This window comes from Perognathus longimembris, chromosome 23 (genome assembly GCF_023159225.1).
Source record: "Perognathus longimembris pacificus isolate PPM17 chromosome 23, ASM2315922v1, whole genome shotgun sequence".
Taxonomy (NCBI): domain Eukaryota; kingdom Metazoa; phylum Chordata; class Mammalia; order Rodentia; family Heteromyidae; genus Perognathus; species Perognathus longimembris.
The window spans coordinates 23,757,643-23,778,264 of NC_063183.1; the positions used below are offsets into that span (position 1 = coordinate 23,757,643).

At 47.7% G+C, this 20,622-nt stretch overlaps 1 protein-coding gene across 4 annotated transcripts in view; it reads right to left on the reverse strand.

Moving 5' to 3' along the window:
* LOC125340342 (myocardial zonula adherens protein) overlaps nt 1-19,779 on the reverse strand; it is a 67,429-nt gene extending 47,650 nt beyond the window's left edge. For 2 of the 4 annotated variants that reach the window (XM_048331851.1, XM_048331855.1), the window contains exons 1-4: nt 19,595-19,779; nt 10,317-10,424; nt 873-1,028; nt 57-149 (exon numbers count right to left, since the gene is read on the reverse strand). In XM_048331851.1, the coding sequence (XP_048187808.1) occupies nt 57-149; nt 873-1,028; nt 10,317-10,424; nt 19,595-19,672 (435 nt within the window). In that variant the 5' untranslated portion in view covers nt 19,673-19,779. Of the gene's footprint in view, nt 1-56; nt 150-872; nt 1,029-10,316; nt 10,425-14,844; nt 15,012-19,594 lie in introns of those variants that run through there. The other 2 variants (XM_048331852.1, XM_048331853.1) reach the window with 2 other exon arrangements.
* Nucleotides 19,780-20,622: the final 843 nt, after the last annotated feature.

Consider the following 20,622-nt stretch of genomic DNA (forward strand, 5'->3'; position numbering starts at 1 on the left):
CACGCTCTGCTCCGCCCTCTCCTCCCTACAGCCAGGTCACTGAGGTACACACTTACTGACAGTTCCTGAGTGAGCTGTTGGATCTTCTGTCTCATTTCATCGTAGTCTCCATACATCCGCCTCCTGACTTTCTCCAAAGTGGCTCTCACCTGCAGTCCACAAGGATGGTAGGAGGTTAAGCTAGAACACTTTCATGAAAGATGATCAACACTTTATAGATGAAAAGGGATCTTAACCCCTCCCCCCCCAAAAAAGTGTTGACCTGGCACTGGTGGCTCCTAGCTATAATCCTAGATACTAAGGAGGCTGAGATGTGAAGATTGAGGTTCAAAGCCAGCAAAAGCTGGAGGCATGGTTCAAGGGATAGGGGACTAGCAATGAGTAAATAAACTGAAGCAAGCACATGAGAGGTCCTGCATTCAAACCTCAGTGCTGGCATAGATAGATGGATGGATAGACAGATGGATGGATAGACAGACGGATGGATGGATGGATGGATGGATGGATGGGTAGATAGTAGATGGATGGATGGATACATAGATCGATGGATGGATGGATAGATAGGTAGGTAGATAGTAGATAGATAGATAGACAGATAGATAGATAGATAGATAGATAGATGGATGGATGGATGGATGGGTAGATAGTAGATAGATAGAAAAAAAATCCATCTCATATAATAGCTAACATTCTATGGCTCTACATGTTTGCAAACCCATCAAGTTAAATGAAGTTCACAAAGCTGTAGGTTTTCACTTTTGCTAAATCTGTACTTGCATTTCTATATCAAAATAGTGCCTAAGAATTTTTGTTCCATCTGATAAGCTCCCAAAAGGAATATAAGTCCTAAAAAGAATCCCTAAGCATCTCACGTCTTTGATGTAGTTCATCTCTTCTTTCAGCTGATTGGTGGACCAGCCATACACCACCATTTCCTTCTGCTGGTTTTGATCCGACCTCCGCACCACACCATAGACGACACCCTGAGGAAGTTTCCGGGTAGATTCTGCACTGCTCGGCTCAGGAGGCTGCAAGAAGGTAGGACAAGAGAAAAGAAACAATGGGGCCTCATTAAAAACAGCTGGACTAATGGGCCTTCGCGTCTGATTACTCAGGTTGTGTTCAGCACTTGGGGGCCTGGCATCAGGGGCAGAGGGGGCAGAAACCCAGCCTGGCCTCTGTTGGTGAGGGGGTCTTGATCCTGGCAGAAAAGCATCTTCTGCCAACTTCTATCCTCCCTGTACCCTTCCATCACCCTGCCTTCCCAGAGGGGACACCCTTTTCTAGTTCTCCCACGGTACCAGAGGGACTTGTTTATGACAACACTGAGCGTTTGAAGCCTTGAGCTCATGGTGGCACTGTTTTTCCCTTTATACCAGTACCTTTGATGACTTCAACCTCATCCAAAAATACATGGTCTGAAATTCAAGAAGTCATTTGGCAGCCAAATAGTCCAGCGAGGGCAGGGCTGACTAACCCTAGGATGAAGTTCTGAGAAAAAGAGGTGTGGTTGATCCCCAACCTCTTGTGTCTACTCGTGGAATATTTCGGAGGCAGAGACAGTGCAATTGCAGCTAGCTGGAGAATCTTCCATCTCCTGCTACCTGGTCCTTCCTTCCATTAAAGCTTAGATCACTGTTTCCAAAAGCAGGAAAATAAACTTGGTGGAAGACCAGTTACCACAAGTAGAAATGTCCATTAGTGCATTCCGTGTTCACATCCAATTTGGCACATAGCAGTTACCATCTCTACTTTATAGCTGAAAAAACTTAAGTTCGTGAAGGTGAGCTCATTTGCGTATGGCCACATCTGTAGATTCAAGCCTATTCTGTGTGACATTAGATTTGTTTGGGGTTTTTTTTTTTGCCAGTCCTGGGGCTTGAACTCAGGGCATAAGCACTGTCCCTGGTTTCTTTTTGCTCAAGGCTAGCAATCTACCACTTGAGTCACAGCGCCACTTCTGGCTTTTTCTATATATGTGGTGCTGAGGAATCGAACCCAGGGCTTCATGTATAGAAGGCAAGCACTTTGCCACTAGGCCATATTCCCAGCCCGACATTAGGTATATCTCCACATACTGCAGGGTTTCTCTGATACAGCCGGACAGAGTAGGAACCGCCACAAAAAGGAGGGGACAGAAGCAAGAAAAAACAAAAGCCAAGGATTGAAACTCCTCCCAGCTCTGTCTGTCTGTGGACACCACCGGCAAGGAAACCCGAGGCCCACTTGGGTCCCAGGAACACCGCTGCTATTCCTGAAATGTGTCGCTCAGTCTTGTTGACTGGGCTATTAAGTGCTTCTTGGTACAGTGACAAGCTGGCATTAAGAGATCCATAGCTTATTGGACGTGTAATTAGGAAGAAGAAAAACTCTAAACACATTCCCCGCAGATCAGGAAACAGAAGCATGTTCTTTCAGTCCTGAGCTCCACCCAGTTCCTGCAAAACAAGCCGACGGCCTCACAGGTTTGCTGAGATGAATGTCCACAAAGCCAGTGGGCTTGCAGGTGGACTGGCCACCAGGATAAGCCAGACACAAAAGATGTTACCTCCAGCCAAGGTGGAGACCTGGGAACCCCCCCTAAACAAAGGAAAACACAAATGACCTCAGGACAAAGGGTCTCTGGACACTGCCAAGAGGTCCTGGGCCTAATTATGACAAGCAGGAAAAAAAGTTCCTAAGACATATTAAATGAAATCTTCTAGATTTAAATTCATTTTTTGTTTTAAGAATGGATGTGTCTTTGTGTCACACATCCAGAAAGATGCAGTCAACCCTTTGGTGTCAATTCCCTTGAGAAAAATGGGATGCCACTTTTCCTTTGTACTCTTTGATTTTTCTTTTTTAGCAAAAATAATCCCAATGTTAAATCAATCACTTTTTTAAATCATTATTTTCTTTAAAGCAAGGAATCTGTAATCCCAGCTACTTGAAAGGTAGAGGGAAAAGAATCTTGGTCTAAGGCAAGGCAGAGACTTGAAACTTTTTAAAAACCAGCTGGTTGTCAGTGGCTCTGCCTTGTAATCTTAGCTACTCAAGTCTGAGGACTGTGGTTTGAACTAGCCTGGGCAGAAAAATTGGTGAGACTTTTATCTCCAATTAGCCATTAAAAAGCCAGAAGTGGAGCTATGGCTCAAATGGTTAGAGTACCAGCCTTGAGTGAAAAAAAAAACAAGAGATAGCACCTTAAATTCAAGTCCCAGTACACACACACACACACACACACACCAGCCTTGAGTGAAAAAGCCAAGGGACAGCACCCTAAATTCAAGTCCCAGTACACACACACACACACACACACACACACACACACACACACACACACAATGGAAGTAAAGACTCAAGGCCCTGGCAGAAAGAATTCAAACACAGTGCTGCCAAAAGAAGGGAATAAAGAAATGAAAAGTTACTGAAAATGGCAGGCTAAATAAAAGCTCCCGTGGAAGGGACAGGGTCACAGGCTCGGGTATATGCCCATCAGCTTGGCTACTACTCAGGGAGAAGGACAACTTTCTTCTCGGCCATGACAGAGAAAGGGAGGGGAAAATCCTTCAGAAGAAAAGAAGGAGTAACATAGTTGCTGTCCAGTGATTTTTATCACACAATATTTTCTTTAATCCTCACAATAACCCTTCTGTAGAAATATTATTATTAGATCTTTCAGGGCGGCAGATTTCAAGTTCCTGTCTGTTTTTCCAAGGCTAAGCTCTTCTTTTGATTGCATTGCCTCCAAACTAGCTAAGAATCATCACAAGACCTGGAACTCTCATCTCCACATGGCATCCCAGAGACTCATGGGATATGGAACCTGCCCTGCCCACAAATCCAGCCCTCAGGTTCCTGGGCCATTCAGAGGAGTCAGGCCCAGGATAGGGGTTCTTCTCTACTTACCCCTCCTCCATCCCACGAGCTCACTGAAGCTGCACACCTTCCCTTCTGTTCTTCAACCAACAGCTGATACAACGGGCAATATTTGTGACTAAGTTTTTCTTTTGTAACCTTTAAAATATCTCTAAAGTAGTCATGTTTAGGCAAGAAAAAGTATTGAAATAATAGTAAGAAACAGTTGTAATCTTTTCGAGAACCATCCTGAAATGTTGATGGCATGTTTGCTTATTTATTTTCGCAGAGGGAAGGAAGTGGATGGAGAGGGTGTAGGTGAGGTACTGCTGGCCCTGGATTCAGGTATATCATCTGCATGGAGGGTTAGTGATGGGTTTCATGGTTCAGTTTCCTTTGGTGTAAGTTGGAAGTGCCCCACAATTAAAAGATTTTTAACCCCTCTTCAAAATGCTGCTTGGTATTAAAAAAATACTAGACCAAGTACAAGCCTCATGGGCATAAAACAATACAATAGGATAGGAAAAATCTCCTAGAAAACAAAGACCCTAATAAACTCCAGGAAGAAAAAACTGTCACCAGAGAAGGAAGAGGAAAGCATCAACTTGAAGGGGTGGGCATTCCACAACCCCTCTGTGTACGTGAAATGCCGCAGAGTCAACAGCAAGGGTAATCAGTCACGTACAGATTCTCTGGGTTGCGGGGCTTCCTGTGGATTCAATTGGCAACTTACTGCCCTGCTCATACGTGAAGCTGTTTCCTTAAGCTTGGGAAAGGAGCTCCAGAAATAGAACTCAGTCTAAATGGCTGAAGTCATGGGTTCTCGGGCCACTGGAGAGGTTGGGTGAGTGAGGCCAGTGACCGGTGACCCTATTCTCTACGTCCTAGGTGGGGATACAGTGTCCTTCAGCACAGTAGGCTCCACAGAGATGCAGACTGTCTCCTGATGCTCAGCATCAAGACAGTCTCTATAGATCCTTCTTTCTTTCGGCAGTATTTTAGCTCAGGGGCCTTGCACTTGCTGATCTCAAACATTTTTTTCTTTAATTATTTTTCTGGGTAGGGTTTTGCATTTTTACCCAATGCCAGCCTCCTTCTCAGATAGCTGAGATTATAATTACATGCCACCAAACACACCCAGGTTATCTGTCAAGATTGCTTGACTAATACTTGCCCAGGCTGGCCTTGAACCTGGATCCTCCCAATCCTCTACCTCCTGAGTGGCTAGGATTACAGGCATGTACCACCACACCACACCTAATAAATACATTTTGAAGGAAGGGAAATGAACTATCTGGGGCTGGGACGATGGCAGAATATCTGGAGTCTTTGGCCGTCTTAGCCACAGAGGATCTGCGTGCTCATTGAAGAGAACCTGTCCATGTGCGAGCTCTCGGGAAATAAGTAACAGAAGAAATGCACCTTAATGACTTGCCCTGGCAGGAGGAGATTGCCACAACCAGCCCCGAGCCCCAGAGACCATGATGGGAGGTGGACAGACACAGATCCTGGCTGCTTCCAAGACCACAGCATGAATCACATGGCTTACAATGCAGAAGCCAACCTACTTCTAGGACCTCTTCTTGCTCCAGCCAGGGGGCAGCAGCTGCCCAAGAAGCAATGGAGGCCATGAGGCCTCCTTGTCATCTGGCAGGTGGAGGCCCGCACTGTGGGAATGCGCACCTGCCTGTCCAACCTGCCTATCTTCATGAATTACCCACCCCAGGTCATCTCTCACACTTGACATTAGTTTGCCCTTCTTATGTGACAAAAAATGAACCTTACAGCTGCACCTGAGGCTCTCCTCAGCTTAGAAGAGAAATAGGGAAGGGAACGCCAGCCTTGGGTCCCCAGCGACAATGGAAACCACAGGCTTTTCCGAGTATTTGTTGTTTCTGATGATCTTACAGAATGAAGAGACCACTTCCTAAAGAAATGCACACATGCTCGAACTCAAATGGGGGCCTTGAATGCTTAAAGAGGAGGAAAATAAAACTATGGCCAGGCAAAAGTCCAAAGGAGACCGACAGTTTTTATGACAGTACCTTGATGAAAGGTCACTTTATTAATTTACAGCTTCGATGCTGACAATGAGCTACTAGAGCACCATAACCCCAGGGTAAAGGGAAAAAGTATCAGGGACCTTAAAAAAAAAAAAACGGAACTAGTTTTCTGGAAAACCAATCAAAGTCGCCTTGATTGATAAACTGTAAATATCCTAAACAGACTTAGCCTGATAGGAAACAGCACGTTCCCAGGGCTACACGCTGAGTTACAAATTACAAATCCACTCCTCGCTGTGGGGCCCTGGGTATGATTTACTTCAGTGAGTTTCAATAAAGGGAGGGGGTGGCCTCACCAGTTTCAGGGGCAGCCTAAGGAATACAGGGAGGAAAAGACATCATAAACCTAATGTGTGCTAAACACACTGCACAGTGTACTGGTAGTTTCTAGCATTGGTGCTGTGCTCTCATTACATTTCTGGGGGCTAGAGATACAGCGCAGTGGCAGGACACTTTTGCCCAGCACTGTAAGAAGGAAAGGAGGGAGAGAGGAAGGGAGAGAGGAGTAGAGAGAGGGAAGGGGGGAAGAAGGAAGGAAGGAGGATTTTTCTTATCTCGGTTCTCATCACACCTTGTATCTCAGTCCAGATGCCAGTGATCGTCTTCCCACCCCATTCTTGTGTCTTTTTGCTGTTCTTGTTACAGTCAAATCTCTGACAATAAAATACTCACCCCCAAGGTGGCCTTAGTGTCTATTCATGAGGAAAGAATCCCAGTCTCAGAACTGGACTGACAAGGGAAAAGGACTTGCAAACAGTATTCCCAGTATTTTCTGGGTCGGCAGGCGCGGGGGATTTGAGGTTGATGGAGGAGGGCCGCTGAAGGTAGCCAACATAGCCCTTATCTGAGCCACTGCACTGGCACTTGTAACAGTCTGCAAGAAGAGTTCCGCCACTAAAGAAACTGGAAAACACTAGAGTAACATTTCCAATTGTTTAGAAAAGGAAACTGAGCCCCTCCTCCCCTCCAGAGGAGCCTTGACTGGCCCAAGCACTACAATGACTGGTGTGATGGCTAGGACCGAAGTCCAGGCCTTCTTCCATCCTCCAAGGTTGTTGTCCTGGACAGGACCACAGTTTCCCTGCGCATTGTCACAGAGGGCAGGCCGGCCCCAGCTGCAGCTCTGAATCACAGCCGCACAACCCCTCCCCTGGCAACAGCCTGGCTGTTGTATAAACAGTCACGCCAAGGACCAGAACTGGCAGGCTTATTCATCCAGGCTTCACAAGAAAAGGGACTGTAAAACCTGATGGCGAGGACTTCCTTCTTTCCAACACTGTCTGGCTGTGAAAGTTCCCTACTCTACATCCACACTCACAGCTGGTGCTTGCCACTTGGGCTCCCAGAGATCTGGAAACAAACAACAGGTCACTAAAGGACATTCACGATGCCAACTGTTCATACCTCTTAAAAAATATTGTCTAGCCGGGTGCCAGTGGCTCACGCCTGTCATCCTAGCTACTCAGGAGGCTGAGACCTGAGGATTGCGTTGGAAGCCAGCCTGGTCAAGAATGTCCATGAGACTCTCATCTCCCGTTAAGCTCCAAGTATATATTCTGCTGGATGCAGGTGGCCTACACCTATAATCCTAGATATTGATATAATCCTAGAGGCTGAGACCTGGAGAACTGTGGCTCAAAGCCAGCCCAAGCAGAAGCCTGGATTCTTAATCTTCGATTTACTAACAAAAGGCAGGGCCAGAGGTGTGGCTGCAATCAAACAAGCAAAAGGCTCTGTGTTCAAACTCCAGGTGCATTTGTATGTATGTGTGTATGTATCTCTCTCTAATATATACATATATATGTATATATAGTATATATGTATATATACATATATATGTGCATGCCTACAAGGACATAGGAATATGGTGCATTTCGATTTGAATAAGAATGTGAATAGACACTCATAAAGTTCCATGAAAATGATAGGTATTTCATTTCAAAATTACCTACTACCAATTTTGATTTTTAAGGTTTAACAATTTTATAAACATATTCCCTACTGATCAAGTTCTCTGGAGAAGTATATCTGACAAATGAATAAGAAAAGACCCTCGTTCTCACCAGCCATCAAGATGAGAGAATGTCAGAATGTCTTCTAAATATGTGTCCCCGTGACTCGGTTGGAATTTGTGGGTATGTGGTATGGTTCCTGCACCTGGGCATTTATCCTCTCTTTGGCACAATGTGTTCTGATGGCTTCTCTCCAATGACTTGAGAGAAAGGGCAGAAGAATGGCCCAACTGGCTGGGGTGTCTAAGCATTGCCCACCATCCTGTGGCATTCCAGTTGCTCCATGTACGCTACGCATCTTCCGTGACAGGCACAAACAATAAGGCCCAGTCTAAGATGCAGCCGGCTGCAGCTCTAACAGACACCAGGAATCTTGAGACGTTTCACTTCCTTGGGTGTCAGTAAGACCTACTAACAAATCCTAACAGCACCAATCCCCTGGATCTTCCTTCAAAGGGCCCCAAGTCATCTGACCAGGAAGGGTCATTCAGAATGCTTGGTACCTTACAATTTGGTGGGTTACAGGGAGGGGCAGACCTATTGGAACCACATCAGAAGAATTGACCTCTCCAAGGAACCATGGCTGGTGTGTGGACTCTGGCTCCCCGTGACTCAAACTCAGGAATCTGACCAGGACGTGATGATGAAATCACGCAGACCAGCCACATAGTTACCCTGAGACAGCCCCACCCTCCTCCTCTCTTCCCCACTTCTTCTGCAGTGAGTCACCAGTGTGCTTGAGACGGGGTGCCACCTATTCTTCACACCTGGTGCCCCATGCGAGAGGCATCAGGAAGCATATGCTACCCAGGTGGCTTCTGCCCCAAGCCTTGGAGTTCTCAAAAACACCTGAGTATTACAGAGACTTTTGAATTATTATTACTCATTGTATCATAACGTTCACACTGTATCCAAAACACTTAGGACCAGGAGCATTTCAGATTTTGGATCTGAAATAGTTAACGTAGGGTCTGAAATAGTTAACGTAGGGTTCACCTGTTGGTCATCCCTCATCCCCAAATTAGAAATGCTCCCAAATCCCAAACTGCTTTGAGCATCATGTCAGTGTTCAGAAAGGTCTGCATTTTAGACTTTCAGATGATGACTATTCAACCTTTACTATGCTTATTCTTTGTCACATCAAGATTTCCCATCTTGACCGTACAGAGCACTTTTACACCAGCCTCCCAGGCCTTAGATATGATTTGCATTGGTCTTCAAGTGCTACCTGGCTCTCCAGCATCAGGAGACCCTGGCCCACCATGTCCTTTCTCTGTGATTACCTGGAAGCCACCATTTTTAGAGTTCACCTCACCACATTTTTGGCTAACTCCCAAGCCAGGACTTGTGTTTTGTTTTATTTTATATTTACATAAAACATATGCAAATCAAAAGTACTTTCTAATTCCTGTTACTCCTATCCCCTTCTCTTACTTGGTCTCCCTTAGTAGTGACCTTCATTCCAACTGAAGGGTAAGTTTTGCAGATGACAGGATATATATATATATATATATATATATATATATATCCTTTATTTACTACTATTTACCCTTTATTTACTACTATACTCTTAGTGCCTAGAATAAACATGCCTGGAATTCAGTGGGTGCCCTGTCATTGCTTACAATTGGATAGTCCAGGAGCTAATCAGGGCCTCCTATTCATTCTCTAAGCCTGCATTTCAATGTCACCTGCCTAGCAGCCAGCTGGGACCTTTTCTGTGTTCTCAGGGCCCATTTTATAGGACTGGATCAGACCACCTGAACTCTCACCTCATCGTTGTTTATTTATGTGTGTATCATTTGAAAACCTTTGAGTTCCTATAAGCAGGGACAAGATTGAGTCTTGATCTTCCTGGGCCTAGCACTTAGAGCATAAATGTTTGCCGAACTCTTCCCACATCCAGCCAAGAAAATGCCTTTCTGGCACTTAGAAGGAATTGGCACACAAATGTTTGCTGAACTCCTCCTACATCCAACTCAGAATGTGCCCTTTCCACACACACTGCAGTGGCCCACAGGGCCACTGCTGCCCGAGGCTGGGCTGCCCGCCAACTCCTCCCAGATACCCAGAGGACCCAGCCCCAAGCAGCTCATAAAGGGCCCTTTGACTCAACTGCCTGGGCTGTTTTGGGAGGGGGTGGGGGAGCCACCTTCTTTGACCTAGCACCTGTCATTGGCAACAAGAGCCACCATGTTCCCCTGGAATTAAGAGCAGGAGCAGGAGCCTGGCACAGCCGGCTGGGGAAAGCAGTCGGGGTCCTGGGTGAGGAGATTGCTGGGTCCGTCCAGGCCTTTCATCAGCAGAGCAGCCATCACGCAGCTCTGAGAGCAGTGGGAGGTGGGGGAGAGAGGGGGGTAAAAGAGTTCCAGACCACAGAGAGGCCCCAGAGGTGGCTCACCTGCTCTTTTCTCTCAATCACCTGCTCTTTTCTCTCAATCTTCTTTTCCGTGTTCCCGGGAACTGGACCCTCGGGAGGCACCGTCAGCCGCAGTCTGCAGACGTTGGCCTGGGAGAAAGGGAGAGGACAGACCTGTTAGGACCAGCATTTGGGGCAGGAAGAGTCAGGTGAGGCTGAGCTTCTCAGTCTGTTTCTCCCATATGACCAAGGGCGGGGGGGGGGCGGCTCTTTATACCGTCCCTACAAGAATCTGTGAGGGTTGGACCGGCCTCTGCCTGGCTGGCTGCTCAAAACAGAAACTACTGAGTAGCTTCAGATATGTCAAACATCTTTTTTGCCTCATCATACTGAGGTTTAAACTGAGCCTCACCTTTGCTAGGCTGGTGCCCCACCATTTGAACCAGGCCCCCTGCCCTGTATTTTGCTGGCTATTTTTGAGATAGGATTTCATGAGCTTTTCTGCCTGGTCTTCCTGCAACCAGGATCGTCCTGCTCTTGGCTTCCTAACTCGCTAGGATTATAGGCATGAGCCACTGGCATCCAACAGACTTAAAACATTTTTAATGACTCAGATTTCCTAACAATATGGCATAGTATAATCTCATTTCGCAGGTGCAGATCAAAATGTAGCCACAGGGATAGAAGCCAAAAAGTACACAATGACTATTTCTAAAGCATAAGATTGCAGGTGGTGGGGGAGGAGGGTGCTTTGTGCCTGATTATATATTTAAATTTCTATAATAGATATGACATAATCACAGCTTTGAAGTGTCTTTACCCGTGTTCATAGTCATTACTCTCAATAGCCAAATAGTCCAGCGTCGGATGGAGAAACAACTTGTGTGTATATGCATATATATGTATTTATGTGTATTAACCATACATCTATAGATATGTGTCTATGTATATATGTATATTAACCATACATATATATGTATATATACACCATGGAATGTCACTCAGCCTTAAAACAGAAGTTGATTGGGACACATGTTATAGCATGGAAGAGCCTTGAAGACAGTATGCTCGGTGGACTAAACCAGTCACAAAGGACAGAGAGTCCACAATTCTACCTCTTTGGGGAGCTGTCAGATTCATGGAACCAGTGAGTACAGCAATGGCTGCTAGTGGTTAAGGAGGTAGGGAAAGGGATTCCTGTTGACTCAGTGTAGCATTTCAATTTGAGAAGATGAAAAGAATTCTGAGGATAGATAGCTGTACTGGTTGCTAGGTGGTAAACCTAGGGTAATCCCCACTCCCCTAATTTCCAGAGCAAGGACCTTAAGAGCCAGTCACTCAAAAGTAAGATGGCCCCTCCCTCTAGCTGAGCCCATTCTTCATCTGCCCTCCTAGAATGCTAAAATTCCTCAGTGTGCTTCCTATGGGTGACAAGTTCATCTCACACATGGTGCTCTACACTGAGCCATGTGTACCTTGGGGTACACAAAGCCTAAAAGAAAGCGCAACGCATAAAACAAAATGAGCTTGTAAATTAAGATATTTGGAGCTGGGTATCTGTGGCTTATACCCATAATCCCATCTACTCAGGAGACTGAATGCTGTGGATCATGGTTCAAAGCCAGCCAGGGCAGAAAAATCTGTGAGACTCTTATCTCCAATCAGCCAGCAAAATTAGGCCAGAAGTGGAAGTATGGCTCAAGTGGAAGACTGCCAGCAATGAGCCAAAAAGTCAAGCAAGAACATAAGGCTCTAATTTCAAACCATGGGGCTCTGAGTTCAAACCTCTGTGCTTGCATAAAAATAAGTAAGTAAAATGTTTAGATTCAAAGGCACAGACACCTGAGGCCACACCTCCCAGGCCCCTGAGGCCACGCCCCCAAGCCCCTGAGGCCACGCCCCCAGTCCCCATCGTCACCATTTGCTCTGCTCAGTAGAAGTGCTCAGACAGAAACATTGAAGAACACCATTATTAAGTTGCTTAAGGAAGCATAACCAACTGTTGACACTGTGAAAAATGACATTTCTTTGATGCTTGTGACTGTTTTTGAGTCATTTTTAATGAAAGAAATGAGTAGTAATAGCCGTAATAACGACTGGTAAAGAATGTGTCAGAGAGAGGTAGAAAGAAAAGAAAAGAAAAAGAAGGGAGAGAGGGAAGGAGGGAGGGAAAGAGGGAGGGAGGGAGGGAAGACAGGGAAGAAGAAAGAGAGAGAAGAAAAACCCCAACCCTTCCTCAATCTACAGGACAGCTCCAAGAGTAGCAAAGAGAACAGGCCAGAATCTAGAATGTGTTCTGAAATCCTAACAGAAACACTAAGGAAAGGGACCCCTGGGCCCATTCCCGAACACACAGGACACAGTCTGTCTCCCTGTGCATTGCTCCTTGGGGAATTCCCTGAGTATGATCAAGGCAACATGGCTTATCTCAGCATTTTATGACACTATTCACCCGGCCTCCCGATACTCACATATGGAACTCCCAGAGCTTCTTCCCTGGGCAGGGAAGTACTGAGAGGCAGGTAGGGCACTTTATTGCCGGGGGCTCCCTCAAGCAGCTGACTCAGATCTGAACAGTGTGGAGAACTGCAGCTTATTTACCCCAAACACTGCTGAACCACCATCCCTGTAACCCACAGTCCCGTGCAATGGAGCCAGTCAGGGAGCTGGACATAATATATTTCATTACTAAGCACTCACTACTTGTAAAAAAAAATACCTCTTAAGGGCTATGAGGGCACCATGGTGGCAAACAAACTACCATGGCCCCAAAAGCTCGTCATCTAGAAACACCTGGTTCTGACATCTGGGTATGAAAACCTTTAGAAAACTACTTTAACTGCCGGTGCTTCCTTACCTTAGTGGTAAAATACTGTACCCTAAGGGCTGTTGGGAGGATTCAGGTAGGGAATACAGGTAAAGGCTTAGACCAGCTTCTGGCACCCAAGAAAGATTCTGTGAGTGTTTCTTATGCCTAAGTCTGGGGGGACCCTAGTCTTAATTAGAGGTGGAAAGGAAGGCTCCTTGAGCTGAGGATTGAACAGGCCTCTCTGTTCTTTCAGGTCAGATCTGCAGACTCCATCATCAGCCTGACACACTTCTGGGCTGGCTAAAGGCACCACTGTTGGTGTGTTCACAGTACGTAGCCCACAACCTGAGCTACCAGAACTGGTGGAGGAGAGGAACATGGACAAATGGGTAGAAGCTGATGCTCTCACAATCTACAAAAGCACAGGCTCGGGTCAGAGATCAGGAAGCCATCACCCAAACGTTTGGATGAAGAGCCTAACGTTCAGCGGTGAGTTCATGTCAGTCATGCAACTGAGAGTCACGAATGCCTCCTGTAGTCCCTGCACTGCAGTGTGGATGGTAGGGAAAACCACAGGGAGAGATCAGCTCTTTATAGCCCTTGCTGTGTGGAGCACAGTATCAGTGCAGAATGGCTGCTTGCTCCGTGAATGTTGGTGAGGGTTTATTTTTGTTTTGTTTCAGGGGTAGAAAGGGTTGAACTAAAACAAAGGAGACTTATCCCTGAAACTCCCTGGAGATTCCTCCACTCCTTTCTCTAATCCAGCTCTCCTGGGAGACATGGCGAGGCAGCTAACACCCTTCACAAGAAAAGGTACAACCAAGCCCTTGTTTGCAACTCAGGGAAGCTGGAGAGTCCAGCGAGTCCTCTGGGGGCCTGTGGCCGAAGCAGAGGTCCCTCGCGTAGGGGTGCTATGAGGATACACCTGTCATCATACCCTCAGCTTGTGGCCCCTGGAATGGGGGAATCCATGTCAGGTGAGAAGGGGTAGAGAAAGTGGCCCAGCTCCTTGCAGTTCTCTAAGGGAATTAGCTAAATGCAGCTACATTTCTCTCGGGTCTAGTCTGCTCAGTCTGTGGGTCCTTGCCCTGCTCCCACTAGCAGCAGAAGGCCTGGCCCCTGTGGGTGTGGCTACCGTTCTCCCCAGTCAGAGCAGGGAGCCAGCCGGTGGGAACGGAGCATGCCTGATCTAGATTAGGCCTCTCAGGTCAGCTGTGACCCTGAACTTGTAGCTTGATTAGCTACATCAGGGTGGGGCAAACTATTTCTGTAAAGGGCCAGAGAGGAACACTTCAGATTTTGCAGGTCACAGGAGGAGGGGAGAGGGGGAGGGGGAGGGGGAGGAGGAGGAGGAGGAGGAGGAGGAGGAGGAGGAGGAGGAGGAGGAGGAGGAGGAGGAGGAGTTATGATTCGTCAGCCCTGCCTCCATTACCACCCTTCCCTGCATCCTACAGAGAACATTGTCCCGGGAGTGTCTATAGTTCTAGGAAAGCCATAAGAGAAAGGAGCAATGCTTAGAGAAGTATCCTTATCCTTATCAGAGTCACCTGCAAAGTTTCCTGAGAAACAGATGCTCTTAACTTTTTTCAGTGGTCCTCATTCCGTTGGTTTGGAGGAAGGCCTGGATACCGCCAATGGAAGCTTCCTGGTGGTTGCACTTGAGAAACCCTGACTTAACCCAAGGAATGAAACTCCAACTGTGAAACAGGATGAAGCAACCTGAATATTTGGAGGCCTTCCCAGAACTGTCAAAGTCCTCACTTGGGCCAGCATTCCCATCCACTTGTCACCTGCTCCCTGCTCAGGTGGGTCACAGGCACTGGGCTGGCTTTATGCCAAGGCTCTTCTCTCTGGTTTGAATTTGCCAACTGGATTGTGAGCGTGGCTTCATTAGGACCCCGGAGAGATGCTTCTTTTCAAGCACCTATCCCTGCCAGGCCCGTGGAGGGAAGCCCCACCCCACCCCCTACCATCTCCTCCAGTCCTTAATCACTTCCAGAGGGAGGACTCAGGGCAGATCTCCTGGAAGAGATGACCCTCATTGGAGGAGAAGCATGAAGAGAGGCAAAGAACAGAATCGGAAGCTCAGGGAAATGGCAAGTCATTTGAAATACCTTGAGAGGGTATGCAATGGGGAGGGAGGACAGGAAGGACAACAGAGGGCCAGAGGAGAGGGGGTAGAACTTACACTGAGGGATCTGAACGTTTCCAGAGGCTCCTGAGGCAGAAGAGACAGATGACAGGATTTTGCATTTTAGAAAGATCGTGCTACTCTACCATAAAGAATAAACAAGAGTCAGCAGCGTGACAAGCCAGGGTGGTGCACACCTGTAATCCCAACTATTCAGGAGGCAGAGGTTGTGACAGGGAGATTGTGGCAGGGCAAAAGTGCAAGACCCTATCTGAAAAATGATCCCAAAGCAAAAGGGCTGGAGGGATGGCAAGGCTCAAGTGATAGAGCCCTTGCTAAGCAAAGTGAAAAGCCAGGAGTTCAATTCCCACTACCACAAAAAAAAAAAAGAACCAAAGGAAAGAATCAGCAATCAGTGATTGGCAATGGTTCAGGAAATATCACTCATCTGAATAGGGAAAGAGGCAAACACCAATATGTAACTCTTTTGCATGTCGGAAAAGTACAGGGCTGGTGTGAAGACCAGAATGCAGGTCACTGAACGTTATCGCAAGCTAAAGCATTCAGTGTTCTCTAGCCAATTAGACAACAACCCTGAGGGTGACTGGCTTGAAGGCACTGACCAACTGACCAGAGCTCCGTGGTGACACCAGTCTTCGGGTCCTGTCTCCATCTGGAGAAAGCTCCACAGGGACCTTCCATGCAGGCCTTCTCCCAGGCCCTGCAGACAGGGGTCCTGGGTCCGAATCCATTCAAGACCCAGATTGCTTAAGAGACACAAGCCTGTTCATCCTACCCTGAGCACAGCAAGATGGAAGGAAAAAGCCAAAAAACAAAACCCATAGAAGTTAGGATTTTCTTTTTTTAATCTATAGCTATCACTTTTAGTGGCATTTGGGGGGACTAGGCTCTGCGAGTACTAGTTCCAAAACCTCCCGACTTGGCCTAAAGAGGCTGGCTCAGGAGGACCACTAAAAGAAGCCTGCCAGTTTTTGTTTGTTTTTTGCCAGTCCTGGGGCTTGAACTCAGGGCCTGAGCACTGTCCCTGGCATCTTTTTGCTCAAGGCTAGCACTCTACCCCTTGAGCCACAGCGCCACTTCCAGCTTTTTCTGTGTATGTGGTGCTGAGGAATCGAACCCAGGGCTTCACGCATGCTAGGCAAGTACTCTACCGCTAAGCCACATTCCCAGCCCCCTCCAGCCAGTTTTTCTGTGTGTAAAGGACCTCCCTCCCTTCCCCTAGTAAATGCTGCAGCCAGCTTCTTTTCTCCGATGCTGAGAGATACATCCTGTGCCCCTCCCTCAGAGCCTGTCTTACTTGCACAGATGTTCCTGTCTCCTGGGAAAAGGAAGTGAGGTAAAGAACCTGCCTGTCCCATTCACAGACCAGCTATGGGTAATTCCTTATTTGAGCCCATTAGACTAACATGGGACATTAGTGAGTTGTGCACTAACTAGGGAGTAATGGCTGGCAAGGCCCATACCACTTTCAGTCACCTGTCTCCCTTGCTGCAGGAGTCTCCTGGGTACCACACACCAGCCAACAGTCTCTTACCATCCACAGAGCACAGCACTGGAGAAAATCCACCACCGGCCTACATATAATCCTGAGCTTAACCAAAAGTACAGGGCTACAGGAAGCAGCTGCCAGCGTACAACCTGGCCAGAAAACTGGCCTGTCATTTCAAAGGTCCACGAATGTTTGGTTATGAAATTCCCTTCAAAATCATGAAGTAATGACAGTCTTAAAAAAAAAAAGTCCCCCTGACTCACCAAGGTCATCGTTCTGCCTGTGTTTATTCCCCAACTTATCTTCCTGCCGTTGCCATAGATAAAACTATTTTTAGCGCACCACTGGTTTGTAGGCAGACTTTTTTTTTTTCTTCAATTTCACAACTCCTGATGGTTGGCATTTATCAACACCTCTCTATGTTTTGTTTATCGGCCATCAGGAATTGCTCTCCCGCCTATTTTGTTTTGTGTTTTACTCTTGAGACACGATTTCAGATAAGGCGGAAGTATAACTGCAGGTGGCGGCCATTGAGTGAGGGGTAACTGGTGACAGTCTAGTCAGCCACACTGCCCTTTGCAGCTGACTCCCAGAAGTCCCTGTTCAGTGTCAGCTGTCACCACCAGTCCTGGTTGGTTTACATGTCTGTTCCAACAGAGCCTGGCTCTCCCCCGCAGCCTCTAATACACCATCTGGATGGGATGGAAGGTTTCCTACGATGGTCAGTGTGTTCCTGTTCAAGACCATCATCGAGCCCCCAACAGGGAGAAATGAGAGAACGATACGTTACATTGGAAGTTTTCCAGCTTCAAGAACACTTTTCATGATCATCTGTGTACTCCTACAAGCGGATTTTCAAGATAGCCTGTTCTTGTTTTTCTAAAAATGTTTTCTTTTAAATAAGTGCTTTGTCCCAAAGCAAGTCCAATATGCATTGTCATATTGTATCTGTCGAGATTCCTACTTAGATAACTGATAGTTTTCTCCTGCCAGTATCAATCATGTCCTTGCCCTGCAAATGTCTACTAATGGTACAAGATTAAGAACACATCTCCTATGGTGGGAGGCCCTCAGATGCCTTGGAAAGAACCTTCCTTTTTAGCATCATAGAACTTTCACTCCAACAATCACTGATTTGTACTATGCTAGTTTTATGATTTCTACCTTCATGAGTGGAGTGTATGTCAGTGCCCAGCCCTGCACTACGCAGAAGATCTATCTGTAAGTGTTCATTGAGTCAGCTGATTAATCAGTGTAGATCATAACTCCCCACCCCCAACACACACAAACATACACAGGCACACACACACTACCTACAACGTTTGAAAATCACAGGCAGAGCTGGGAATCATAAAGATAGGGAAAACTCTAGAATTTCCAGATATCTTCTTTCCAGAACAAGTTATAAAACGCCCAGGCCATGGAAGAGTCCTCCAACCCAAAGTGTTGACGTAGTCTTATCCAAAAGGCAAACCGTTCTCCAGCATGTAATGGGTCAGGTACTAAAGTACATGCAAATATCCAAGGGAAAAAATTCCCCAAAACATAATCTGAGTTTCCTGGTCACATTTGTATCCACTTACAATATCCCACTAACCACCCTAAGCAGACCCCATCTCTGGTGGGAAATAGTTTCCCAGATCAACACTATCTTTTCAGCAACTTCATTTTTTTTTTCAATCAAAATTTTGTTTCAATCACCAAGATCCCCTGGGATGCGGGGGTGGCTGGGGGCGGGGAGAAATAGTCGAATACCCATCTTGTATAAGGCTAGGTCTGAGATTGGAAATCTACCTGGGCTAGATGTGGATCTTTATAAAGTTAATGATTGAACAACCAGAGACTGTCAACTTTAAGTGGGTGTTACACAACATACACACACACACCACACACACACACACACACACACACCATCACTTGGTCCACATCCCAAAGTAACATACACTTTTTGTCCACGTAAAGATAGCCCTTAAGATAACCACCAACACTTGGCTTAGGTATGTGACAGCAAGCATGTCTACAAGACTGGCAGGCACACCAAACAGTACCTAAGGAGCTTGGATTTAGCCACCTGTTTGGCTAAACCTTGTGGAAATGTGACCACAGAAGTCTCAGTCACGTCAGAGAGGTGCCAGATGATAACTACCGAATCTCTTGATAAAGAGAGAACTAAAAAGCCACTTGCAGTATGCTCTGAGCCCCAGATCTTGGAGGACACACCAAACAATTTTCACAAAATATCTAAAGAAGCTGGAAAAGAGGCAACAACAACAACAACAAAAAAGAAATAAGCTTTAAGTGGATGCCCAGGGCTTTTAAGAGCACCCCTGTTTTCACTGTGCTAATATTAAAATCCGAAAGAAGACAGTGGCTTGCATCAAGTGTGGTCCCTCAGAACCTGGTTCCTGGGTGACCAGCTGCCAACCTCTGGTTTACAAACAGGTGCCCAGCTTGACAAACCCTACTCCGGTATGATTGACCTGCGGTGGGCCCAGAGGCGCCTGCTTTCCTCCAATCAGTGGAGGAGTAAAGTTTGGGTTTGGGGTGCACCCGTTACCTGTGGGTCTCACGGTGGAGACTGCCTCCCTTACTTTTTGAGACCGGTGCCACTAAATAAGAATAAGCTCGGCTTGCAGAGGGGAGGGAAACTCCGGGAATTCCACAAAGTCCCCTAAGCCCTCTCTTCCTGCCAAAGGCTCTGGCTCCGACAGGATGGGAAAGTCGAGCCCAGGATACGGTGGGGGGCGGGAGGGGGGGACGACCAGAAGCGGGCTCCCTTACGTCCTCACCCCCAGATCCCTGCAGATGGGGGCGGCCAGGATGGAGAGCGAGGGAGAGACCCTCGAGGTTCTCCCTCCCCAGCTACTCACCCTCCTGCTGGGCGCCCCGGGTGGCCTGGCGTTGCCCCCGCCCGGGAGCAGGGTGACGGTGGACGTGGAGCGCAGCATCCCGCAGCGGCCGCTGTCGATCCTGGGCTGGGCACCTGCGCTCCTCCCGGGCAGAAAAAGCCAGCCGGGCGCGTCCTGCGCGGGGGTGGCGGGGGCCACTGGCAGATCCAGCTTGGGCTCTGCGGGAGCGCTGGGCTGGGGAGGGGGCGTGGCCGGGGGCGTGGCCGGGGCGGAGCCGGGGGCGGGGCCTGAGCGTGCTGGTCCGACTTGTCCTGCTGCATTTTCCACCCAGGGCACAGACCTGGCCAAAGTTGAGTGCCATCCTCTCCCTTGACACCGGGCCCTCCCAGGTCAGCCCCTGCGAGGAAGCTGCCCTGGACACACCCAAGCTCTTCCCTCCCTCCCTCCCTGTCCCTCTTTCCTACCGAGTTCTGCCTACCTCAGTCCAATTGCTGACCATTCCGTCCTTCCCTACGCCTCACCCCACCTCAGGCTTGTGACCTGCAGACCTTGCCACGCCCCGGCATCCCAGGGACCATCACCCCACGTCATTCATTCATCTTTTACTAAGGGCCTGCCACCTGTCCCTTGCAGCAAACGCCGCCGCCGACTCCTGGCCTGGTGGGGTTTGCAGTCTGATGGGGAGGCAGAGAGAGGACAGGTGCCTTTGCCAAGGCAGAAAAGGAGACACTACGTACAGGTGGAGTCCACCTGTGCCCTGGGGTGTCAAGAAAGCGCTCCCAGAGGAAGTGACTAAGTCAAAACCAGACTTAAGAGTGTCCATCGCAGCTGCTGTTTAGTCAGTGATGGCAGCTCGCCCAGCTGACAGCATTCCATCAGTCTGTCCTCACCTCCACCACGCTCAGAGGTAGGCACCACTATGGTCCTGCATCCCCAGTTTGCAAAATTGACTCATGAAGGGGCTGCTGAGTGGCCATGCCCAATCCCCTCTATCCTCCCTCCCCATCTGGCCTTAGGGCCTGGCTTGTGCTCACTACTGCCCCCTAGGG